The sequence below is a fragment of the Idiotropiscis lumnitzeri genome, chromosome 16 (genome assembly GCF_059441095.1).
Source record: "Idiotropiscis lumnitzeri isolate Australia: NSW breed Sydney's pygmy pipehorse chromosome 16, RoL_Ilum_1.0, whole genome shotgun sequence".
Taxonomy (NCBI): domain Eukaryota; kingdom Metazoa; phylum Chordata; class Actinopteri; order Syngnathiformes; family Syngnathidae; genus Idiotropiscis; species Idiotropiscis lumnitzeri.
The window spans coordinates 2,945,420-2,971,429 of NC_142406.1; the positions used below are offsets into that span (position 1 = coordinate 2,945,420).

The window sequence follows — 26,010 nt, forward strand, 5'->3', positions numbered from 1 at the left end:
TATCTGGAAAATAATTTGATAATAATTGAATTTTTGAAGGAAAATCAGCACTATTGTATTTGAGAGGATGTCTTTGTTCTGTGGTTGTTTCTTTATTCTTCTGTCTCGCATTGTTGTCATGTAAAAGAACGTTTTTTGACATCAATAGACTGTTATATCTTCCACGCAAATCATCTTTTTTCAATTGGCCTTCCTCCTGACAGGAAGCTCATTGTGGCTGTTATTTCGTTTTTCAATCCAGGCTCATTTTCCCCAACGTTGTTGACGCATTCCTACCTTCACAGCTGCTGTGTCCCTCCTCGTAACCTGCACTGCAGCTGCATTTCCCAATCGGGACCAGCCATTCCCCTTCGGCACTGCAATGCATCCTGGGGGGGCTGTCGGCGTCCACCTCGGAGTTGTTGACGCAGCTGCCGCGCACCTCGACCAGCGTGGAAAAAGCCGCCTCGGCTACCGTGTCGGGAAAGATGGCCAGGTTCTGGACGGTGGCGAGGCAGCGCTTGTAGTACACCCGCACCGCCACTAGAGCTACGCAGGCTCCAACATCCTGGAACGCCAGGTGGAAGCCCCGACGGTTGAGGTGACCAATCTCCCGAACCTCGGTGTTCAGCTTCATCTTCCTTTCACCCAAATCACCCTGCGTGAAACTCTCGTCGGCAGCGATGGTGTCAATCTTAGTGTAGCGGTCCTCTCGGGTCACGCCGCCGAGGTCCCGGTCCGATTCGACGTACAGGAGGTTGAAGGTCTCCTTACAGGTGCCCGCCACGCCGGGAATGCTGTTGCAGTCGCGAAGCGTGAACTGAAGTTCCACGAAGATGCGCTGGCCGCCTCGACGTGCCACCCATCCGGTTTGCAACCAGTTGTTCTGCTGGGTCGGCTCCATCACATTGCACACTTGATAAGTCCGGATGGGCTTGTACTTTTCATCTACACCGCTTATCTCCTCCCACTGGAGTGGAGAAAAAAAAATAAAAATAAGAAACAATTACACACAAACTTGTCATGTCAAGTTACCTTTTCAAGCTTAGAATTAATCGGAAAGATCACAATCTTTGAATATTTAATATGATATGGTGCGTCTGAAATTATGCCTCTTATGTTATGGCTAGCGACTAACATGGCAAATGGCGGACCGAGATGCAAGAAAGCGGTGAGAGGAGTGACAATAAGAATTTTTTTCTCCAAAAACCAACAAAGGCACACGGAATCAAAAAAAAAAAAACTTTGTCAACAGATGTCCACAGAATAAGCATCAAAGTAACAAAGGGGTCCTATTTTCGTAGAGAAGCGTAAAAAATAGCTCATCTTCAGTTTAGTGAAAGTACAATTTCAAGTGACAAGTCTAGTTTATAGTGTTTGGGAATTACGATCGGAAGCCAACTTGACATTATCCGCAAGTGGAGATCTTGCAGTTTCTTACAAACCTATTTTGTGCACAGACTCCGCCATGTGCACTGAATTTAAAGCAAATGAGGGATGGCCGGGAATCAGGTCCACAGTGTTCACTCCCACAACGGCGCAAACGGCAATTTCTAACAGTGACAGTCTATAAAATTGCAAAAGAACAAAAATAAAATAAAATCCACCAGTGCACACTGAGCTTGATGTAACTGACAGGAAAAAGACAACTGTGAAGTTGTAAATATTCTAAAAACTTATTGACAAAAAAAAAAATACTACTCAAAATACGTGCATGAAAATTAATAATTTGGTCTAAGATGCACTATGCAGTTACAAAAGAAAATTTCAAAACCACAAGCCTGGTGTGTGGAACCTTGACAGATGGCTTCAATTTAAAATCCTGAACTGCTTCAAAGCGCGCCGTTGCGAATGCACAAACATACCGTATTCTAGATGGACAAGTATTGTGAGAGCTGCTGGAAATAAAAGCGGGATAAAATACGGAATCATCACCTCTGAGGGCACTCAACCTTTATTGACTTCTTTTGGCTAAGCTACACCGGAACAAAAAAAAAAATGTCCTCCCCCCAATATGTTCTCACAACGCTGTAAGCATAAAATTGTCCAAAATACGTCGCTAAGATGAAGAATCAAGATTCAGTGTGGGTCCAGGCCCAACCTATGATCGATTCATTATTGATGAAGCGTTCTTCTCCGACTTAGCGCGGTCGAGCAGCAAAGCAGGCATTGAAAAAGGCTTGTTAGTGCCGCTCTCGCACTAAACAACACCACAGCCACGGTGACAAATGTTCTTTTCAGAAGGGGAGCGATTGATGCATCAATTGATTCTTTCATCGAGCGGCCGATCTGACAGGCAGCACGACAAGTGGATGCAATCTCGTGAAACTTGTTGCGTTTGCGCTCGGCCTGCCAGCAAAATGTTCTCTCCGAGAGTCGAGCGGGTAAATCGGAGGAGGAGTGGATGAGAAACTCCATCAGGTTCTTGTGAGCCAACTCGTGTGAATGCAAAATGAGTCTGGAAATCCTTTTATGGGGTGCTAAATTCAGAATTTAAGGGATAATCTGAAAATTTGTTCATGACCAAAATACGGACAAAAATCAAATACTGTCACAAATCTAATCCCATTACGGTTTCTCTTTTCTTGGAGCTAACACCTCTGAGATTGGAAAATCTGATGAGTCGGATTGCAGAGCGGGACAGCTGTGTTACGAAACACAGCAACCCAACGAGACATGTCAACAAACACGGAAATAACAAAAGATGCCAACTCACCCCATTGGGGGGATACGAAGTCCAACCCAGCTCTGCCTGAGTCTCTTTAGAATTCAGCAGCACCACTGCAGGAAGAAAACACGTTGATTAGATAAATATGTTTGTTGATGGTGCATGACAACCCAAAACAAACACACAAAAAAAAAAGGATTCTACTCTCAACTTTTTAAAAGTGCAATATGACAAGCTGCAACCGGACGAATAAAATACGGATCGTTGACTCCGAAGCAGGCTTGTCAAAAATGGACCTATTGTGTTAGTTTATTATTTTATTGTTACCTTTTAATAGCGTCTGTTGAGGACTTTATCGTCATTGATCTGTGCCCGTTTAATTCGATTTCAGTTGCGTGGTTGTGCGCCCAGTGGGAAAAGTCCCAATTTCCAGCTCCATGGACAGCTCACAAGGCATCGTGAAAATGTCGTAAAATAATGACATTGCGACGTCCTATTATAAGTGAGCAACACAATAATAAGTCTCTTCCTACATTTTAGACCATCACATTCATCGGATGTCGACTTTGGCACGGCAAACACACGGTTATATTAAATCAAATTGTTTTTAATGTGGATTTATTGTGAGCAACACATTATTTCATAAAAAGACGAGACTCTATTTTCGTAATGATAATGAACATTTAAGTAACAGTCATGATGTGAGGTAACTGCCCCTTTAAGAAACTCTGACAGGTCTTAATACTATAAATATGAATTTCAGAGGAAAATTTTCAATTGTTTTGGGTGAAATGTTAACGGTTCAAAGGCACCTTATATTGCCAAAAGTGGGTTATATCTGCCTAACTTAGTTACTTTTATTTTATTTAATCATGTGGTTTAATTTCTGAGTACAGTGACACATTGGAATGTGTGAATAGCAATAAAAAAAAAAAATCTGTGTGTGTTTTCAAACTAGCATAACTCATACAGAGGTTGTGAATTTTTCCCAACACCTGCGGCCTTGAGGCAATACGCATGACAGCTGGCACCCGGGAAAAAAATATTCTTAAGGACCCTTTGCACGGAATTTTTTACAGTCTTGGGGGGGAATGTTTTCAAATCAAGCTTGTACATGAGCTGCTTGCCCGCTTATATTAGAGTAAACAATCCTGTGGACAAATACGTCTTCTGATATGAATTGTTGCATCTTAAATCCATGAAGGAATCGATTCTCTTATCACACCATGTGCGGGACTAAATTTTGATTTACCATAAATGCGTTGTATTGATGCAATAATTCAGGGGTTTTCAATCCTGTTCCTTGAGGGCGAGTGTCCTGTCCCTTTCCCATCTCTCCCTGCTGCGATACACCTGAACCAAATGATCAGAGAATCAGCAATGTCTGCAGAAGCGAGATCTGATCATTTGAATCAGGTGTGTTGCAGCGGGGAGAGATGGTAAAACAGGCAGGACACCGGCCCTTGAGGAACAGGATTGATGAACCCTGTAATAATGCATATGTGTCATTTCCACTTATATATGGGAGAATCGAGTTTTTTTGTTGTTGTTTTTTTTAAGTGGCTTTATCCCTACTTCCCAACCTGTAATTTTGTCAAACAAGCAAAAAAAAAAAAATCCCAGCGTTAAAGGAACAGCAGTTTACTTTTTATGAGGACAAATTGCTTAGCGGCTATTAGGAGAGTTTTTCTCTCATTTTTTTTTTTTTTTTTAAGGTCGCCCCTAAAGCCAACCGCAGAGCCTTGGCTAGAGCGCCGAAACTTGAAGCAATGACGTGCCGTGAGAGATCATTTACTAAACACTTAACTTTATTGTTTTTGGGTTAACACCAGCGGCTGCCCAAAGCATGCTTCTGTGCTTAGCAGATAACATGGAGCCTTTTGGAGGAGATTAGAGCGGCAGAGGGCAAGGTTGCAGGAGAACTGCTGAGGGAAGGCTGAGGCGAGACACCGGCAGAGAGAAACTCATCAGCAAAAGGGAAGGGGCGAGGAAAAAAAAGGGATGAAATGGAGGAAAGCTGGCAAACAGAGATGAGGGCGGGGGTGTGGGGGGGGACGTGAACATGAGCGCAAATGAATGAAGACATTGGTTAAACGCCAAGGGATAAATGTTCCTTAGTGAGACGTCATGTCGGCGACTCTGAGGAAATAGTTGGCACGATGATCACACAATGAATACAGAAGTCATGTAATCACAGTCTAGTTAGGCACACAAATGGCTCTTTGGGGTTGGAAACATACAACAAGGACTAGAGGCAGTAGTCCCAAAAAAAATAAAAAGGTAAAATGGGACATCAAAACAGAAGAGACCCAAATGGACAAAATGGGAGAACATAACCAAGGACATCGTCGCTCACTTTATTAGCTATGAGCAAAATAGCGGCCATGACTAATTCAAAGGTTGTTTCATAAATAATTGCTCATCATTAACAGCGATGATTTGGAGAGGAGAGTCGTCTTTCAGACTCTGAATCCAAAAAAAAAAGAGAGATTTTGCAAGACCCACAAAAAATATATTCTCATTCTCAAAAATGTGGGAGTCTAACTTTTTATTTTGGTATAGGATTCAGCAATAGTTCCAAGAAATTTAACAACTTTACCCAAAATCTGGAGATTAGTAAACAAAAATATCAAGAAAAATGCAGAATTAGATACCGTATGTGCCATTAAGAAGTTGTCATTGCTATGCACATTGAAAATTGAAAAAAACATTTTTTTAACGAAATAAAACAATATAAAAATATGAAATATAATGAACGGTTGATCTTAAAAGCATTTCTTTCGATATTAACGGCAAGGACGTTTTCCGGAAGAGGAGAAAGTCGAGCAGTCATGTGAGAGTTGTAGTCCACTTAGTTTCTGTCTCACGGAAGCGACGTCATAAAGCAGCACTCAACAAAAAGGAGCTCACCTGCTCTTGACATTTAACTCAGCCCGATCTGAAATGCTCCATAAAAAGTGCTTACTATGGTCTATTTTTTAATATATATTGAACAGGTAAAACTCTTAAAAAAAACACCAAAAAAAACTAAATCTAATTAAAACTAAGTGTTTTTGAAAATAAAAACTAAAACAAAAATTAATTAAAACCAAACTAACACTAAAATTCCAAAACTATAATAACCCTGACACACACACACAATTTCTAATTGATTTTTTTTTTTAATACAAAACATCAAAATGTATTCCGTGCACATTAACACAAAACGCAAACGACACAGCGGTCTCATCCTATCGTATCAGAATATATATTTAAATATTGTAAAAACTGGATATAGCGCTTGGGCGCTTTGCATTGCAGATGCACACTATAGCCAGACTAAAACAATACATCCCATGAGGACATTGCTTCGACGGCGCAAGACTCCTCACAACCCTCGGGACCTTCCGGGATACGGTGACTTCAACATCAGCTAAAAAGTTACTGGATGTTTGTGTCAGCAGTTTTGCGGCGCAGTTATCATTGTACAAGGTGAGGTGTGTGGATTTATTATTCGTATTCCATATCATATTCTCCTGAGAATTTGGCAGCAAATGAAAACTTGAACATTTTATTACGTTTAAACAAAGATTATTTTCCAGTAAAAGAGGCACGCTAAAAAAAAAAAAAAAATGGCAGCTATGCTTTGCTATATTTTTTTTATTGATTGTACAAAAGGTTAAAATATATTCTCACAAAGCCCAAGAAGGATTTAGTATACTCTTGATCCAGAATATTTTTTTGTTCTTCTGAGCCTGGTAATGAGTAAATATCATAGAAGTCTACTCGCAAGTTCCAAAGTTGAGACGTCGCCAACAGCAAAGCGCTCAAATAAATCAAAGTGCACCTTCTTTTTATGTAACAAACGCTTTCTTTTGCTTCCATTGCAGGCGGCTTTGTCGCAAGGGGCACATTTCAAAAACCAAAGGGGCCATTACACTTTCCGTTTAGAGGCTTTTTGGTTGTTTTCACCACATAAAGAGGCGAGGTTTTTACCCAACGTGATGCCGTGGAGAAAGATAGCTCTCTCTGGTGAAACATAGCTCTCGGTAACACAATGATGCCCACGCTAACAAAGGCAGACGGCTTTAATCCATCCCCACTGAAAGGGGCTCATTTTTATAATTCGCCTCTGTAATATTCTATAGTTTCACGCTGGGATTAGCGCCCGGCATTGGCTGTCCTCCCCGTGACCCACAGGCTACTTATCAGCCAGTCGACACTGAGCCAACTGCAGAGCTGAAAAAAGCTGGGGCGAGAGCACCGAGACCTGGATAAGCAGAGTCTGCCGATGCGTGGTCGGGCCAGCTATTGTCCAGGTATTATCCACTCCCCAACAACGGAAGAGTGGAAGAGGGCAGGGAGACTTTTGGAAAGGCTGTATATAATATGAGAGCAGGCAGTCGAAAGAACGAGACGTAAAGTAGTGTGGTGACCCTCAATCTTGGACTCTGACAAGAAATTGGGAAATTTGCAAAGTAATATCACTTCACAGAACATTTCAGTTTAATTTGTGTGCTCATGTGTCTTGTAATGAGTGGCTAAAGAGATTTAGTGTAAAGAAATCCTATTTTGAAATGTTGGCAGAACACTCTCAGACTTAATTTATCTGAGGTAATTGTCGAAACAGAAATGTGATGAATGGAAATTCACAGCGGTTCAGGTTCAACTCAGAATGATGAAGAATAGGGATGGAACGATTCACTCAAGGAACGATTCATTTTCCGATTAGGAGTTACCAATTTTGATTCAATTCAAAATCTTTTTCTTAACGAAATGAATGACATTTTATAACCAAAATTTGCTTTTATTTTTACATCTACATTTCGTCCTTGTTATGAAACATTTTGTGACTTTACAAAATAAAACGAACATGATCTCAGCATTTTTTAAATAAATGAAATATCCTTTTGCGATTCTTACATTTTTTTTTACATTGATTAATATTTTACGCAGCTCAAAACGATTTTATATTGGTTTTCGATGAATCGTTACATCCCTAATGAAGCATTTGATTAAAAAAATGAACATAGACCACTCAGCATGCTTAAAGACCCTGTAAAATAAAAAAAAATAATTGTCTTGTGAATTTAACAAACCGCAAAGCAATGGTAACACCATTGGTAAATTTGAAATATTTAATTGATTTAATTTAATAATATCAATCTGTTTCTTATCTTCTGAAATCATTGTTGATGAACATGATCCATGATTTTAAAAACATCATTCATGAATTGACTTACTGGTGTGGTCATTTTTAGATCACGCGCAATAACATGCATTTTAAAGCTTGGCAAGAAATCTGACGAGTGGCGTCAGCGTCTTTAAAAAAATCTATTTACCCAGTGCAGTTGTGAACAGGTAATAAAAAATATATATAATTAAAAAAAAAAATCACTCATCTGGCCAAAGACGTATATTTCCGACAATTCCAGTGAAATCAAATCTCTGAAGTCAAACCTTCACCGACATCGAGCCATTTAAAAAAAACATGCATCACGCATACAAGATGAATAATCGAGCCATTTTCAGCAGGATACTGTTGATGCCTGAGGACGCTACTTATTCACTTGCCCCCTAAATATTGAAGACAAATCAGACTTGAGCTCGCTGCGAATTTACCGCCATTCTTGAGCGCTACAGAAGCAGGCTGGCAACATGCAGACCCGGGCGGGCCTGAATCTTAGCACTTCACATGAGAAATTATCTTCCTGTTTACTACACTGCCCCGCTGCTTAAAGACATGGGAGGGGAGATAAGATGCAGCTGAACAAAAAGCAATACAGTAATACAGTAGTGCCGAAGAACAGATAAAAAAAGGATAAATGGATGGGGGATATGAAGTGTCACATAAAAACACAAACAGGCACATAAAAGATAAATGCGCTGTATAAATGGACACTGGCGCAAATCAAGAGCTTGCACGCACGCGCTATCTTCTTCGATAAATGGGGACAGGAAACCCACTTTGTCTCACGCACACACAGCAGGTCCATAATAGCAGCTGTAACAGCAGAGCACATTAACTTCAAACTGGGCTCTACCGTTAAAAGAGTCATTAAACTTTCAACTTGTGTAATGTGACATACTGTAAAGAGACTGGGCTGTCCTCTCTCTGAAGTCCGGCATGCAATTAACTTCATGATGAATGGTCGTATCGCCGCACGCCGCGCGCGTGTGTCTCTTTATCTATATAATGCGCTGAAATAAGCGGCTGAGGCGTGACACAACATAAGGGGGTGAACAATGACCAATTTCATCCCGGCTTGTTCCACAATAACGTTTGCAATTATGGATACAAGTAATTACTAACAATTATCTAGATTTGTGATGTTAACTCATTCACTACCAGCCCAAGTGGAAAAGAATAAACTGACTTCTATATCCGTCAATGGCACTGAATGAGTTAATTGTGGTCTGGGGATATAAGGTGAAGTCGACTGTGATGATTTGGTGCAACGGCCAAACGGACGGTGTACAAACATTATAATCTGTCGTAATGATATCGCACAAAGCAAAGTCAAAAGAGTGTTTTTCATTTTGTTTGTTGGATTTTTCTTTCAAATATTCATGACTGTCAAAAGGAGTAACCCCACCGGGCTAAATATGTTTGGCTTGTTTTTGCAAATTGCATTTGATCTCATCACGACTTCAGCGGTTATCATTTAAATAAAACATGAAACAGGAAAGTGGAGATTATGTTTGGAAATATTAATTTGAAGGAAATTAATCAAATAGAAGGCAAGGATGGAGGGCGATTATTTTTTTATTAAAGAAGGACGGAAGGGTAAGGTCAGAAGGGTGTCAGTTACCAAACTGAACAATTTTTGGCTGACACTATGATGATTCTCTGACAACCATTCAGTTTTTCCCCAGTGGCGGATGTAAAAAAACAAACTACGTTTATTTTGACACACTGTGCATGATTTGAGAATCCAAACTGCAGATTTTTTTTTTTTTTAAAAACCCAAACCCTGTTGAAGTGCTTAGTAGAAACAGACCTGAAGAGACAGGCAACCATTCACATAGGCACTAACATCTACAGGCAATTTAGTCTCTAATTAACCCAATTAGCGTGTTTTAGTGCAAGGGGAGGAAGCGGCAGCAGCCGGAGAGAACCCACACAGGCCTAAGGGGGAGAAACTTAGCAGCAGGTTCGATGTAGGATGCACTTCCTTTGCTTCGCGCCGCTAAACCGCTACCTGCAAAATGCTTTGATTTCAAACATGAGGGATTCTTTTAACGTTAAATATTTCATGTGGAAAACAGCAGCCACAAACGGGTATCCCACCGAATACATTCGTTGCCTTGATTTGTGCAAGGAGCTTCCGAGACCCAGTGGACGAAACGGTCCGTAATCGTCCTGAACTGAGTCAAGTACCACGCGTATAGAATTCAATTATTTTCACTCAGAGCAGAATGAAATCGTTTAACGCTGTTCCGTGTACTGGCCTTTTAACTGAGAGCAAGCGAGAGTGATTACAAAATTAAAAAAAAACAGAGGCGACAGGTGCGACTGTGTGAAGAAGCAATTGAGAGCCAAAATAAGTATCTTAAGTTGCGTTTAATTTCTCTTCAGTGTGACTCCGGTCCGAGCTGGTCTATGAATCTTCCATTAACAATAGTGTTGTTTTTTTTGGGGGGGGGGGCGGGGGACGCATCTCGATGGGGCAGGGAGACGGGCTGCTGAAATGCAAGGATTCTTTAAAAGGATGAGGATGGACGGGGACGAGGACGCAGAAAGATTATTTTGTGGACGGGACCCGCAAAATAGGTTCAAGTGCCCATTTATTTGAAGCATCATAGCCACGCCCCTCAAAGTAACACCCAATATATTTATTTTTCCTTCCCTCATCCTTCTGGTAATCTCTCCATGCTTAAAACCGTCATTGTCCTCGCGTCCACCCACAGTGCCAGTCCTGAATCTGAAAGACCACCTGCTAAGACTCCCCTTCAAGGGGGAGGAGGAGGAAAAGTGGCGATAAGGCGACTGGGCCGTCACGCGGGGGCGCAGGTTGCAGTCGAGGGAAAGAAAAAGAGTCATTGAGTGATTCAGAATATGTTAGGAGGAGGGAAGTAGGAGTGGAGAGAAACATGAGTCAAAGTCAAACAAGTTAGCGTTCAAACCATCACCGGGCGTGACATCGGAGTAGCTCACGAGACTTCAGACCAAGAAGCATCAGAATTGCTCAATCGGAACTGAAAAGCATTCTGGGATGCATTGTCGCTGTAAGAAATGACATCATTCCAACAGGGAGACAAAAGACAGGACGGCGAGGGCTTGAGCAACCAGAGGCCAAAAGGGACGAGTGTTTATTTGAAGCAGTTAAAAGGTTGTAATTAGTTGCGTGGATTAATATAGTGAAAATGTCAAGAGAGCTTCCGGATTTTATTACAGCTGAGTAGACGAGGACGGGCTTGAGGTTGCTGTTTCAACTGGTGTGTTTTCCGGGACTGTTAAGAATGGAGAAACTCCGGACAGTGCTTTGAAAGAAATCACTGAAATATTCAGAGTTTGATGCCACGCCAGGCCAATGTGACCAAGTCCTCAAATATAGACAAAAAGCGACCAGCGCGACGTGATTTCGCTCCATTATAAGCAGCACCGAGTTCACGGATGAGTTCCCAACATTGTCACAGGCCATTTCCGCCGATTTCTGTTCCCGCAGCGAGAACTTCATGAATCAGCAGAGCTATGTGAAGAAGAATATCCCAAAGAAACTTATTGGGGAGCCTATTCAAATCGCCAAAAGCGAAAGGAAACCATGAGTTCTGTTCTGCATTTGCATTAAGGTATTCATTCCGATGTGATATTAATAAAGTCCTCCAAAATAATTATTTTCACAGTATAACGAATTGTAATATAGTCCAAATTAAATTGCCTTTGGCTTCCGTGTGTTTCATCAAACGCAATCCAAAATCTAAACAGTCCAAATAACTCAGTTTTCATGTGAGGGCGACATATCTTGGTCCGGCAAATATAATGGAAAATAATTAATTATATAATAATAAAAAATATAAAAAATAATAATTATATATATATATATATATATATATATATATATATATATATAATTATATAATCATTTAAAATATATATATATATATATATATAATATTATTAATTATATAATAATTATATATTATGATCAAGATCATATTCCGAGCAAGAAGGTTGGTGTATGTCGATTGATAATCCGATCGGCGCACATGAAAACAGTTATTCCGAAATTTTCCCAACAAACCGTGTCGGCGACATCATGCGCGTTTCTATGATTCCCGGACGCTAGTCGAAGCAGAGCGAGCGAAAGACATGGCTGGACTGAACTGAAAAGTGCCAATCCGTGAGGAAGTGTTGAATTGACGCAATAGCGCAAACGACAAAAATACGGGAAATATATAACGCTAACTTATAAAGTAGAAATGGACGGAACGACGTTTTATCGCCACGGAAGTCGCGACTGGTGTTGGCTATTTCTTGAACGATTCTTTCAAAAAATCTTTTCAGTGAATGTGAGTGAACGGACTACTTCCTCAAGTGAATCGTTTCACTCAGGAACGCACATTTTGTCAATTTTTGCGATCAACCGATAAGGACGAGGGATTTTACGGAACATACTGCCACGCTATCGGCGCTCACGGAATCAGTGAGGTCATTTCCCGTTTGTGAACGATTCAGTAAGTGAACAAGCTGTACTGCCATTCTCGTTTTTTTTATGAAAATAATGATAATATAAATACACAAATTCCAATTACTACAACATCAGACTGATTTTTTTTTTAAACTCACTCCATCCTTTTTGATGAACTGATTCTAATAAGTCAGTTCACTTAACTCATTAACTGCCATTGACGGCTAATGACGTCAAATATCCATTTTTCTTTTTTTTTTTTTTACTTGGCTGGTAGTGAACAAGTTAAAAGAACCGTCATTCCCTTCATTCCTATTAGCGACAAATTATAAAATAATATTCCGGGTATATTTGGTCAATCTGCGCATCATGCATGAACACAAATGAATTTGTTCAGGGACCACGAAAAAATAAATTTCCTCCATGTAAATATTTCCACTGAGTTAAAACATTCTTCATTTTTGATTAGCAAGTTCATTCCCCCACCCGCCCCCCCCCATTGCATCATCAAGAGCCTGCTGACTTACTGTGTCTCTATCTGGTACGGCAGCTGCACCGAGGCAGACAGTGACGACAGTCAAAACATTTCATATTTAATTTTTATTTAATTATTTAATCTTGAATTCATTTAATTGATATATTTAATTAAATTATTTGTTATATTGCATTCATGCGTGTTGTCTCCAATCTCGTTGTACAATGAGTACAATGACAATAAAGGGAATTGTGATTCTGATCCCTTTCCCCCTTCTGCTTTACAAACAGCCTCCACCACATAACAGGAAGCTGGCCTCGTTCCACAACCTTTCGGAGGAACTGTTAAATAATACAACTTTGCGCCGCCGCACGACTTCCTCCCAATGCCGTCGATTTACAGTCCAGCCTGCTGGGCGGGCGTGCAGGTAGCAAACTACATTATTTAAGCGCACACTCATTCAGGCGGCTATCTCGACAGGAGCCTGCTGAGACCCAAAGACAACATAGTGACGGGTGCGTCATCATCTCGCGTTATCATTTACAACACCTTCATCCGGTTTGTCCTCACGCTTTCGTTTATCGCACGCTGGCCTTCTATACATCGTCGCCATTGTTCCTATCTCGCCTTTACAATCTGTTGCCTCAAATCTTTTTCCTTCACCAGGCTTCCTTAACATTTTCTTCGCCAATCACCACCACTCCCTCCACATCCCCTCCTGTTGGTGGAGCGGAAAACTCAAAAGTTTTCTGCTGACACAGTCTTTTCATGAACTCATGAACCACTTTAAATTAAAAAAAAAAAAGTGCTCTTCAACAATCACCTCACCCACCTTCAAACTTTTCCCTCGTGTTTGATCAATTTTGTCCCCATGTTTATTCACTAAGAGATAAATGATTGAGCAACGCCTGCAGCTGCGCGGACGCACGGATGGAGGTCGAATGTGCATACAAAACACAAAGTCACGGCGCAATTTGAATCTACCGACGTATTTTAGTGTTTTCCGACAAAACCGCCTCACGAAAATTCCCCGCGGGGTTCCGGAACTGACATTAGGCGATCGCATATGAAGCAACCTCGAAGACCTCCCGAGCTCTGCAACTACTTTCCGACTCTACTCAAGCATTAACAATAATGATGCAACGTTTCCCCCCGGGGGGAGAGAAAATAAATGTGTATATAATATTTGCATGCACGCATCATTACTTGCTTTTCATTACTTGCTTCTTCCTGGCCCGTTAATGTAAAATACATTTGGCTGGCGATGCGACGACTGCTGGGCTGCAGCCCATCCGCTAACAGTCGTTTCCAATAACCTGTCTTGAAGCTAGAATAGCGAGATCATATTTTGGGGAAAGAAAATGTCAAACTAGGTTAATATACGAGTAATAGCCATCTGGTGAGCATGTCAGTAAGAGTGGATTATTTCACCGGCGTCATCTTTAAACCGGCTTCACTTTTGGGCAAAGCCGATATTTGGAGTGACTCATGTTTAGGAACGCACCAAGTGCACACAAAATGACACTAAATCCTTTAATGCTAGGCTAGCATCAAAATGTCATCCGGCTACGTTAAAGTTTTTAGAACAGATCTCTAGAGGAAGAAAAAAAAAAAAAAAAAAAAAAAAAAAAAAAAAAATATATATATATATATATATATATATATATATATATATATATATAATTTTTCCAAAATGTACGTGGATAAATTACCAAGCATTGACTCCAACAAGTCATAAAAAGATTTCCATTTATTTTGCTTTCCGCTTCATCATCCACGTCATCGGATTTGACTTCCACGGCTCCGATCTCCGCCTCTCCTCCGCGTCATTGGCTAAAGCGACAGCGGCTCTTCACCTGTACGCATATCAATCATTTCTACTTTTTCTCCTTCTCATCCCGGTGGGGTCGGCGCTACGTCGGGAGATGCCAAAGCTGTGCTTCTATTATCTCCCTCTTTGATCCATGCTACATCCATCAACAATTGAGGGGAAAAGAAAGAAGGCGGGACATGAGAATTGGGCGAGTTGAAGGACAGGAAGATTGTACTCAAAGATAACATTAGTGAGCAACTCTATTGCGGAAGGTTGGCAGAAGCGATGCAAAGAAGAAGAAAAAAAACAAGACTTAAAAATGATGGCGAGAGGGTGGTGGGTCTTCAGGGGAACATTTGTCAATAGCCAGTAGTGTGACCTTGGAGATCGATGGGACTGTCAAGGCACTCAGTCAATAGCGTCTATAACTAGCTGCCAGAGAAAAGAGACGGAGATGGAAAGATGGTTTAGTCGTAGCGGTCGATCGGACGCACAACCTTAGAGCCAATCGAGGTTAACTCCAAAGGATGTCTGTGACGTAAAACGGATGTTTGTGTTGTAAAGTTAGCATAATTCTTGAAGAATAACGGTTGCTAGCAAGTAATAATATTATAGCTGTGGTACTGTGATATTAATTTATAGGTAGGGGCGGGGCGCAGGGCTGCATGATTAATCTCTTTGCGACCGAAATCGCGATATCTTAATCGTCCAAGCTTTTTTTTTTTTTTTTTTCCTGTCATACTGAGCAAAAATAAACAAATAAATAAAAACGCATCGGCTAAAATGGGGTTTAAAAAAATGCATTTTCATTGACACCATGATACACAAATACAAAATTATATTTGACAAGTAGTTTTGAAAAACATGAAAAAGAACTGCCCCCCCTCACAAAACTCTTTACTGTCCTTGCATTATTACAATAATTTAAATAATAATAATTTTTTGAGGGTATAATAGCATTTTCTGTCATGTTTGCAAATGTCACTGTAAATATTGTGAAGAAAATCGCAAATCAAAATCGCAATATCTGTCAGCTAAATCACAATAGAATTTTTTCCTACATCCACCCAGCGTGGCGGTAGATTGCGATCGTCACATCACATTGGATCCAATCAGAAAATGTGACGTGTTTTATGCTACACAAACACAAAATAAGCAAAAACATTTTTTGATATATTTTTAGCCCAGCAAATAATCACATTCTTAATCAACAGAGCGCACACACATTGAACACACTGAGGACTCTCGGTTATTAATAATCAAGCCAAATAAATAATGCAGACTACAACAGCAGCAGTAAAATGCGAATGGTCGGAATGCCAAACTGTGCCAAAGCGCAGCAGAGGAAGCAGCAGAGGAAGCAGCAGGTCAGTAATTAATGAAATCAACGAGGCACTCTAATGAGCGCCATAAAGTACATCCGGAACGGATAAACAGCAACCCAACGGGATGAAATACAAAAAAAACAAAAAAAACAGGTAACCCACACAAATCCTCACAGTATGCTCCCAAATATAACTTATGTGCTAACGCAGGGCTATGCAAATGCACCGGGAAAAAAAAAAAAACGATGCAAATAAAACAAGACAAACACACTTTAGTCAAAACACACACAATTTAACAAAAGCCTTTGCGGCCCCGTGGGAACACGCAGCCGGCTTATGGCCCTCATTGTTCCACTAGTTGTTTAGCGCCAAAAACCACGTCTCCCACCAGCCATTATTCCACGTAATTTCTCCACCACCAACTGTTAATTTGCTTATCGCCGGGCAGATAATAGAACAGAATTAATCTGCTAATACCTCATTTTTTTTTGAACAGACCAATTCGGGTGTTTGTGCAAACAGCAAGAGCGGTTTCGACGGCGCATGCTAGCTGACTGGGAGGATTTAATTATCAGGACTAATTACTTGTTTTCCGCTAACTGTTAACCACAGGTCTGCCGCTCCACTTCCCCGGGCGGCGACGTCGGGAAGCTGCTGCCGGCTCCATTGGAGGAACAGGGTGGTGAGATAACGCCACAGGAAAACGGGAGCGCGTCTCGGCATTTGCTTGACATTCCGATTCGCCGCGTGGTTGTCAGTCAGCTGGAGTGGCAGAGCGTCGTTTGGCAACGGCGGTTGGTCACAGTGAAAGAAGGGTGATTAGAGATTTGTCACAGTGCGTGATCACGATTACGTAGAGACTAGAAATTTGTAAAACTAGTTGTTGAGGTTGTTTGTCTTAGCGACACGAGTTCTCTCGTATCAGAGGCTGCATCCGAAGGACGATGATGTGAAAGTCGCCTTCTCTAGCGTGTTTTCAGGATGCATCGGGACCATCCGTCACTACCACCCAGACTAGGCTTCTGCGATTAATCGAAATTCAATTACGATTATTACAGCAACGATTACAAAATTGGCATAATCGTAAACAAAAACGATTGTTACATAGAGTATATATTATAATATATAAAATATTGTTAAATTAGTACTCATTTTATAATGTTTAATATGATAGTGAGTAGACTTAAGTTCAAAATGTGGGTGTTCTATTGAAAAAAATGTTTTAGATGTCACAACAGTTCTATGGCAATTAAGAAATGTATAGCAAGTGAAATGTTGGTTAATTTTTCTTTATTTTAAGATAAAATAAATTTGATTTGTCTTAATGTCATTTCCATTTGTACATCTTGTTTTGCACCCCCAAAAAATAATAAGAATAATCGTGATATCCATTATTAATTAAATAATCGTGATTAATTAATTAATATATAATTTTTAGAATATATCTAATTTTATATATGTTTTTTTTTTTTTTTTTTTTTTTATAATGGAGCACCCCAAATACAGACTGCAAAAATTTTGGACCATCAATACGCAGTCTTTTAAAAATATTTTCCTGGAGACTTGAAATATTTATCAAAAGTTGAGTATCAGACAAGATCATTTATCTGGATTTATTCTGCAATTTATAAGTTTAAATGCAGCGGAGTTTCATGTGAGCAAATACATGTCACCATTCATTTTTATCAGAGCTGAACATCAAATCTTAGTTTCATATTTGGGATTTGCCTGTTAAACATTTGTGAGGCCGCGACAAGATCAAAATGAATTCAATCAGATCCAATGATTAAACATTTGCTATAGCCAACACAACCGTTTGGAACGTGCTGATCCTGAAGAAGAAAGAAACCACAGATGTACTTCAGCAAGATATGTCAAACGGTAAAAAAAAAACAGAACCAGCTGATGATTAAAGCTATGTGGTAAAGAGTGCAGGTATCAGAATCATCTGGTTGCAGAAGACTTCACAGACAAAAAGGCCAAAAATTAGACCGGCCATTCGGGTAAATTCACTCATTTTCCCCAAAATTCCCAATGGCCACCCCACCCCAGACGACATTATATGAAGTGCATAAAAAAATGTTTAGCATGCAACATGCCTGAATGAGTCCCTTTTTTCTTTTTTTAGGTTGTCTTAGTGTCGCTGATGTAATGTTGCAAAAAATATTCTACACATAATCCCTGAACAAGCAACGCCATCATCATAACTCACACGCTTTGGTGACGCAAACTTAGTCATGACAACCGTCAGGACACACCGACGCGTCATTGTGAAGTGTCAGCGTGTTCATTTACGCGCATGTTAGCGGCTTGGCAACCGGCAGACACTTCACATTTTACCGCGTCCATCATGGAATGAGCAAGAGAGCAAATGAGTCATGTGAGACACTCGGCCTATGCCGCAGCGGATAATTAGAGTTCTCCAAGGCAATGCGCACACAGAGCAAAGCATGTCCAGTATCAACTCAATGAAATGATGACACATAATTAGCCCTTCGGAAAGATGTCCGAGAATGTCATTCATCTCCAAATTAATCTTGGAAATGAAATGCAATTCATAAAATAAGCCACAACATTTGTCACTTGCAACATTACGCTGGTGCCAGTCATGTTTTGGAATCGCAACAGGCATGATAATGGGTTCATTGATCGTTAAGAATTTAGTTAATGAAGTAGAAGTAATCGTTGATTAATCGAAAGTCTGAAAGCATGTGAGGCATACGCTACATTAGAGTTCCGAACATTAAAAGGGATATTTTTTCCAACAGAATGAAACAACTATTAATTGATCGTCAAGTTTACTTGATTAAAGCGGCTTATGTTCATCCTATTTTTGTCGTCTAAACTAGGGCTGCACTATATATCGAAAAAAATCCATATCGCGATATTGGCCGATGCAATATGCAAAGATGTGCAATAATTTTCTTTGAATTGTCTGCTTTTATTCGAATTTGACTATCAAAGCAAAGCTAAATGTTCATTTTCACACAATAGTTGGAAATAATCGCTATAATAATCGATATTGCGATAGTCAAACGCCATATCGCATGTTTTTCAACATCGTGCAGCCCAATTCTAAACAATCGCAAAATTAGACGATTTCTCTCACAATTCTTCTGGATTTTAAATACGATTTCTTCACATTGAATTCAAATTGATGCAAAAAAAAAAAATATCGACAATCTGGATCAAACGTGTGTGAAACATCAAAATTAGGATTTGATTTGTTTTGTTTTTTTTCAGCATCATGTCTTTTACCATTGCCGCCACAAAACATTTGGGTCAATCCCTAATATTTTAAATCTGATGAAGACATTTTGTAACAGGAAAAAAAAAAAAAATCCAGGAGGAAAAAAAAAAAAAAAGCCAAAAAAATCACGCAAGCTGCAACACAACAATTCTCCGCCTCTAACCTAATGCCCTGCCGTTGACTTGCTGACCTCGGACATGACCTCTCAAGACCTCCTTGGCACCGCCAACCCTTCCACGCTGCATGGAAATTAAAGGTCAACCCTGCAGGGTCATCGACCTATCAGAAGCGTCCGCATAGCTCAGCTTTACAGGAAGCAATCAGGCCACCCAGAAGCGACATTTTCGATTCCATGAAATGTACGCACGCCTTATTTTGCAACCAGGGGGAGCCTCCGGGTTATTTCGCAAACCTTGTTTGCAAATCATAGACGATGGAATGACTAAGCCATTTGTCACCAGGTGCTTTAGGCATCTGAGCGCAGATGGTAATAAACACCCAGATGCTGTCAAATGTTTACGGACAGCGTTTAAGAAAGCCCAACCACGGCGGCGCTGAGCAAAAAGCTTTGATTTTTCAATTTAGGATCTTTTCTTACAAGCATCTCGTCGTCAAAAAAAAAAAAAAAAAAAATCTCAACTGTTTGGCAATTAAGACAATTTTCTCGAGCATTCTGGTGTTTGTAACGACATTTTGATTGGGGGCGGCTACAATGGGTTTTAAAATTTGACAGAATGCAGATGGATGGAATGTTTTGGTATGATAAACCACAGTATTTAGAAAACAAAACATTTATTCATTTAATTTGTTTCAAGTTTGGCGGACCGGATTAAAACATGTAACGGGCCGCATGTGGCCCCCGGGCCGTAGTTTGCCCAGTCCTGGTAAAGCGGGATGGCATGAGAGGTGTGTGCGTGGCGGGAACCAAAAAAAAAAAAAAAAAAAAGAAAAATCAAGAATCGAAGGTGATAGAAAATAAGCAAGCGACAAAATTGCAGAGCGGCGGTCGAGAAAAACAAAGCGAGTGACGGTGATGCGGAATGAGAGACCAAGAAGAAGCCGAGCAAAGGAAACGGCCTCGTCTCCGGATTTGAATTGAGTACCCATCCCTCACGGAAGGGACGAGGCGCAAACAACGGGCGATTCCGCGGCGACACCAAACACGAACGCCTGATTGAGGGCAAATTAAAATGCAAATGCAACTCTTCCATTTCTTTTTTTTTTTTTTTTTCAGATTCCACCTGCGAGATAAGCAAAGGACTTCTGTTCATCTCATAAAGTGTCGACGGTGTGTGTGTGTGTTTATGCATTAATGTGTATATTTGTTTGTCTACTTTAGAATTAGAGAGGACGGGAGGGAGGCAGGAGGTGAGGTTGTATAAACAGATTAGATTCGGTATTGTCCTCCCCCGAACTGCATTTCAATCGTCGTCCTCCCCGCCGTTTCTTCCGCCCTTGTCAGGCAAGCTTAGGACGGACTTGGACCACAAATGCAAGACAGGAACATTTTTAAATGGAATTTATGAACTCATTCAATGCATCGCCGATGAACGGAGCGTTCCTAATTTAAACTGCCTCCCGTTTGGCGATGTTGGTTGTCGTTTCACCGCATGAACTCAAAACTTTCCAAGTCACAGGTCAGAAAACAGATTCAACGGTTTGTGGTCACATGACCTCGCCGACCGGAAGGTTTGGAAGCACAGTCGAGGAAAAGGGCAAATGTTGACGACGAATTGCTGCCCGGTGATCCGATTGGTGTGCCTCAGTCAACACCGAATGGAGAAAGTATAAAATGCAAAACCACAACAATTGAGGAGAGTAAATGATAGCCTACAACAGAAAATAAAAAGCTAGAAGATGATGAGCAAAACATCTTAACAGTCAGAAGCATAAATTTACAAACTTTGGGAGCAAGCAAAGTTTTTTTTTTTTTTATGTCCACTCTTAAATAATTGTGCTGAAGCTAACATCGTTACGGAAGGTTCCCGAAAAATCTCTTACAGGAATTATAATTTTTTTTCTTATTTTTTTTTTTTTTTTTTAAAAGCCGCCCATGCCCAAAATAAATAATTAATAACTCACACCACCTGAGACTGCATATCATTCCAGATTAATGCAACAAATTCTCTCTCTCTCTCCACCTCTATATCACGCTCTCTCTCCCACACTCTCTCACTCACTCTTTCACTGACTCTCTCTCTCTCCCACACTCTCGCACTCACTCTTTCACTGACTCTCTCTCTCTCTCACACACTCTCTCAGGAACTCTTTCACTGACTCTCTCTCTCACACACTCTCTCAGGTACTCTTTCACTGACTCTCTCTCTCTCACACACTCTCTCAGAACTCTTTCACTGACTCTCTCTCTCTCACACACTCTCTCAGAACTCTCTCACGCACCCTCTCTCATTCTCTCTCGCACTCTCTCACGCTCTCTCTCTAACTCTCTCACTCACTCTAACTCTCTCACTCACTCTCTAACTTTCTAACTCTCTCACTCACTCTCTCACTCTCTCTCCAATTCTAAAGTCTTGAGTGTTGAAAGCACTGAAAAAAAAAAACAAAAAAAAAAAAACGATTTCACCACACAAGCCGCTAGCCAATTTGCACTCATGTAAATCTGCACAATCCCTGCCAATGAGGAGAATTCATTGAGTGCTTTAGCGGCATTTAGCGATTTAATGGAAGGCTCCTTCAAATGACCTTCCAGCAAAGACCATTACTTGAACTCCTCTGAACACACACACACCACTATCAACTTGAGACTTCGTCGACGTAGGTAATTCGCCGTTAACTCCATCCACTCCATCCTTGAAACACTGCTCGCTTTAATTGTGAAAGAGTTCAGAGAATAAGAGAACGGGAACAGATGGGAAGAAAGACTTGAGAATGTGATCAAGTCTTGCCGCCTCCTGCGCTAAAACTGTTTCAACCTGACCTTGAGAGAACATCCATACATGCGGAAACATGTAACACATCACTCTTATGCAGAAGTCGATTTTCCAGCCAGCAAAAAAATAATGAATAAAACTACAAGAAAGAATGACTAACCCCCTAATTTAACATCAGGTAAATGAAAAATAGCGCCATCACACACACACACACACACAAAAAAAAAAATGGCACACCTCCATCAACCTCATAATAACCCTCGGTAACCCCATTTAAATCAATTTTTCCCGTGAAAAGCTGGACTTAATACTGGAGCACACACAAACACAAAAAGGCAGCTCGGACTCGCTAAACACACCGCAATCGTATTCAATACGAGGCCGAATCAATTACAGCAAATTTAAGGCGGCCCTTGCGAGAATGAGCGGCGTGCACGCGTCATCTAATACTCAATACGTCTGCAAATGTTGTAATAACCGTAGATATTGTTTAGCTGTACGCCACGGCGCGTGCGGTTACTGGAAAAAACGAAAAAAAAAAAAGTGTAATAATGTCAGGGTGTAGACACGGAAGGAGACGCAGAAAAAGGATTTAGAATAATAGAAATGAAGCAGGTGAAAGAGAGATTGGCTGATTTGGTTTTGATGGTGCTGATGGAAGCTTTTGAAACAACATTGTTGCCTTGTCTTTTAATGGTGGAGATATATATATATATATATATATATATATATATATATATATATATATGAATGTTAAAATAGTAAAAAAAAAATCTAAAAGCGGTAAAAAATCGATTTGAACTGCTTAAAATATGCATCGCTTTAAAAAATAAAAATAAAAGAATCGATATGGAAATTTTGATCGCAAAAGGATTCGGAACGATATCAGCCAGATGTATTGTACATTTATTTTCATGTTCAATTCTGGCAATAACAGAACACTAATGAGACGAAAATGTCGTTAAACAGTCAAAAGAATTTGTTCATTTTGCATTTTTTTTCTTATAACGTCAAAAAAAAAAAATTGCTCTTTGGAACAAGGACAAAACGCAGATGTTAAAATAAAAACACATTTTGGGTATGAAATTAGTTATTTTGGAGAAAAAAATAGATGAAAAAATAGAAATGGAAAATGAAAATCTATTCGGAACTTTAGTGAATCGTTACATCCCTAATATATATATATATATATATATATATATATATATAATGTAAAAGAATAAAAACATTTTGGTGATGAAATTAGTTATTTTGGGGGAAAAAAATAGACGAAAATGTTTTTATAGAAATCGGAACTAAAAATCGATTCGGAACTTTAGTGAATCGTTACATCCCTAATATATGTGTACTATTTAGTATTTTTCTTATTATCAATATATTCATGCAACAATCCATATTTGGACATCACCAGAATAAATTTTCCTCCAGATCCATTGAACACGATCCACTTGTTTTTCTGGATGTTGGCGTAGGATTGTTTCTCCCCCCCCCCCCCCCCCCCCCCCCTTGTGATTCCAGGCAGAATAATAATGACAGTTCAGCGAGATCTCCGTGCATTTAGCAATTAGAAACGCAGCAGGCACTGGGAAAGAATGCCTTTCATGCTCCTACTGTTGTGTTGACAATGACTCGCTTTTTCTGCGCTGGTCCTAATCAGCATCATCTTTGATGTGCTGATTGGCCAAATAGCGTCGTAATTGACCGCCTTCCTAAATAGCCTCTTGACCAGCTGCCGTAGAGGTGACTCAGTCACCCGACATCCGGCCAGCTGGTTATCGGACTAACCAATTGAGCGGCAGACTAATTGCCTCGCAAACAGGAAAGCAACATTTACGGCAGACGGGACGCCGAGGCACGGGAGGGGCGCACCTCGCCGACCACCCCGCGCTGATGACACTGATTGCAATCACTGCCGAGTGTGCATACAAAGTGCACGCTAAAGCACGCAAATATTCACAACCAGGTCCCGAGGCCAGGCGCAATCAGAAAGAAAATCGCAGGCAGCCGTCAACAACGTTGCGTTCGGAATGTATTAGGGTGAACCGTTTACCGGTAAAATTCTAAATAGATAGCATTATACTTTGAAATTGCCGTCATTAATATCGGATTTATCATCTCGGGGAGTAGCGATACAGCGTGTGCAGTCAAGTATAGACGTTAGCGATAGCATAAGCAGCTAACAGGATGAAGAGAAGTGTTATTGATATAGAGATCGTCCGGATAATTATTTTAAGTAATCAACAAACGCCAAATTTGCATTTTTTCTTTTTTGGTTTTATTTGCATATCACTCGCAACGAAACGTAATGATCTTCCTGTACATACTTATATTGTAACTTTATTACCGTCGGTTTTCACACACTGTTAGCGACATTTTTATACGTAGTTTTGATACCTAACGAATTTTCTTTTTTTATGCTGCACCTCTACCGCATTTTTCTAACAATTTTCCGATTATGTAAATTGCATAACTAACACAAATAATTCCGGTTTGAATCTATACTGAGGGCACAATCGATATTTTTGATCATAGCCGTGTTGCACCATTACCAGTAAAGCCAAACAAATATCAAATAATTTACAGTAGCATGTGTTGAAGTAACAACCGGCGGTCAGGTGATTTCATTGTTTTCAGTTTCACTTTTGCGTGACCCCGGAAAAGTGGACTGTACACCCAAGTCGATAAAATCCTTTGAGGAAAAAAATTTATATAACAAATAAAAGTCAAATTCTCGCTGTGGGGGAGTACATCGAAAAGCATTTCCGATTATGCTCAACGCAAATAATCGTTTCTGTTCCAATGAATGATCTTGAACTGAACTGAGTTGAGCCCAAGGCCTTGCTCAAGGGTACTTTGAGGGTAAAACCTTTCAATTTTCAGACTTGTTCATTTGGTCCACCATTCGATATGTGCATACAAAGACTCCGCTGCACTTTTTACTCACTTAAGCTCTGCTTTAATCCAAAAGGCCATTACAGAATTCTAATAAAGCAGGTGGAACAGGTCCCACGCTGCTCCGTTACATCCTCTCCCACCTACTGTGCTCTCAGCCCTCTGCCCTCGCCTACTGATAAACTCAGAAGAGTCCAAGAGACGTAACCTGCCTCGCCCAGTCAGCCTTATTACATTTGCTTGTTTGCGCCTCACCGGCCACTAACACCCTTTCATTATGGATAGTCATCGCCAAGGGGTGCTATCGCTTCAAAGACACCCCGCTTTCGTCTTCCGTGTCCATGCTTGCGAGGGTGCAGGTGGAGGTGTGATGAGGCGGATGGGCGGGCGAACTACGGGGGGCCGGATGTTGGTCAGGACGATTATCGTAAAAAAGCCGTGATTTATGTATTTATTCATCAGTGTATTAAAAGGTTGGGCAATTTTCTAGGTCGCCGACCAAAACCCGTACGGTGAGGAGAACGGCTGGTAAAGACGATACTTATACACGGATATTTGCGATTGTATAAAATGGAATAAGGATTGTGGCATATGCATACGTTGGCGTCTGTCTGCTCCGCCGGCTGCTGGTTAATGAGTTTGAAAGGTCAAACACCCCTCAGGAAGATTAATGGGGGTTTCCGTGACATGAGGGTAATGGTTTATGAGGCCCTGCCGGACACATTTCCAACATGACAGTCATTACCGCTGCTCAGCGGAGACGGGGAGGACGGATTACAAGCAAACACAAAGACGCGCTAAACTCCTGCGCAGCAGCATTGGATGATAAAAAAAAAAATACACTTGACGAGTGTCTGTCAAGTTGACGCAGGCACCCGCCAGCAGTGGGGCCGATTCCTCGAGCGTAATGCGACCCTTTTGGGACCAGGTGAAAATCAGAAAAGTGTTTAACAAAGCAGGCCATCGCTATTCGGAAAGTCCTGAAATAAAATTGAGGATATAAGTAACGGGTAGACTTATAAGGGAAACAACGGCATTTGATGAAAGATTTTGACAAAGCTACATTTTGATAATTAGCAAAACGAATAGGAATAAGTACAGAGCCA

At 40.5% G+C, this 26,010-nt stretch overlaps 1 protein-coding gene across 6 annotated transcripts in view; it reads right to left on the reverse strand.

The window, feature by feature from the left end:
• Positions 1 to 230: 230 nt before the first annotated feature.
• The window catches only part of LOC148320843 (ephrin type-A receptor 10-like), a 173,584-nt gene continuing 147,804 nt past the window's right edge, over positions 231 to 26,010 (reverse strand). For all 6 annotated transcript variants that reach the window (XM_088319276.1, XM_088319274.1, XM_088319272.1 and 3 more), the window contains 2 exons: positions 2,696 to 2,760; positions 231 to 949 (listed from right to left, as the gene is read on the reverse strand). In XM_088319276.1, coding sequence (XP_088175402.1) covers positions 233 to 949; positions 2,696 to 2,760 — 782 coding nt within the window. In that variant the 3' untranslated portion in view covers positions 231 to 232. The remainder of the gene's footprint in view (positions 950 to 2,695; positions 2,761 to 26,010) is intronic.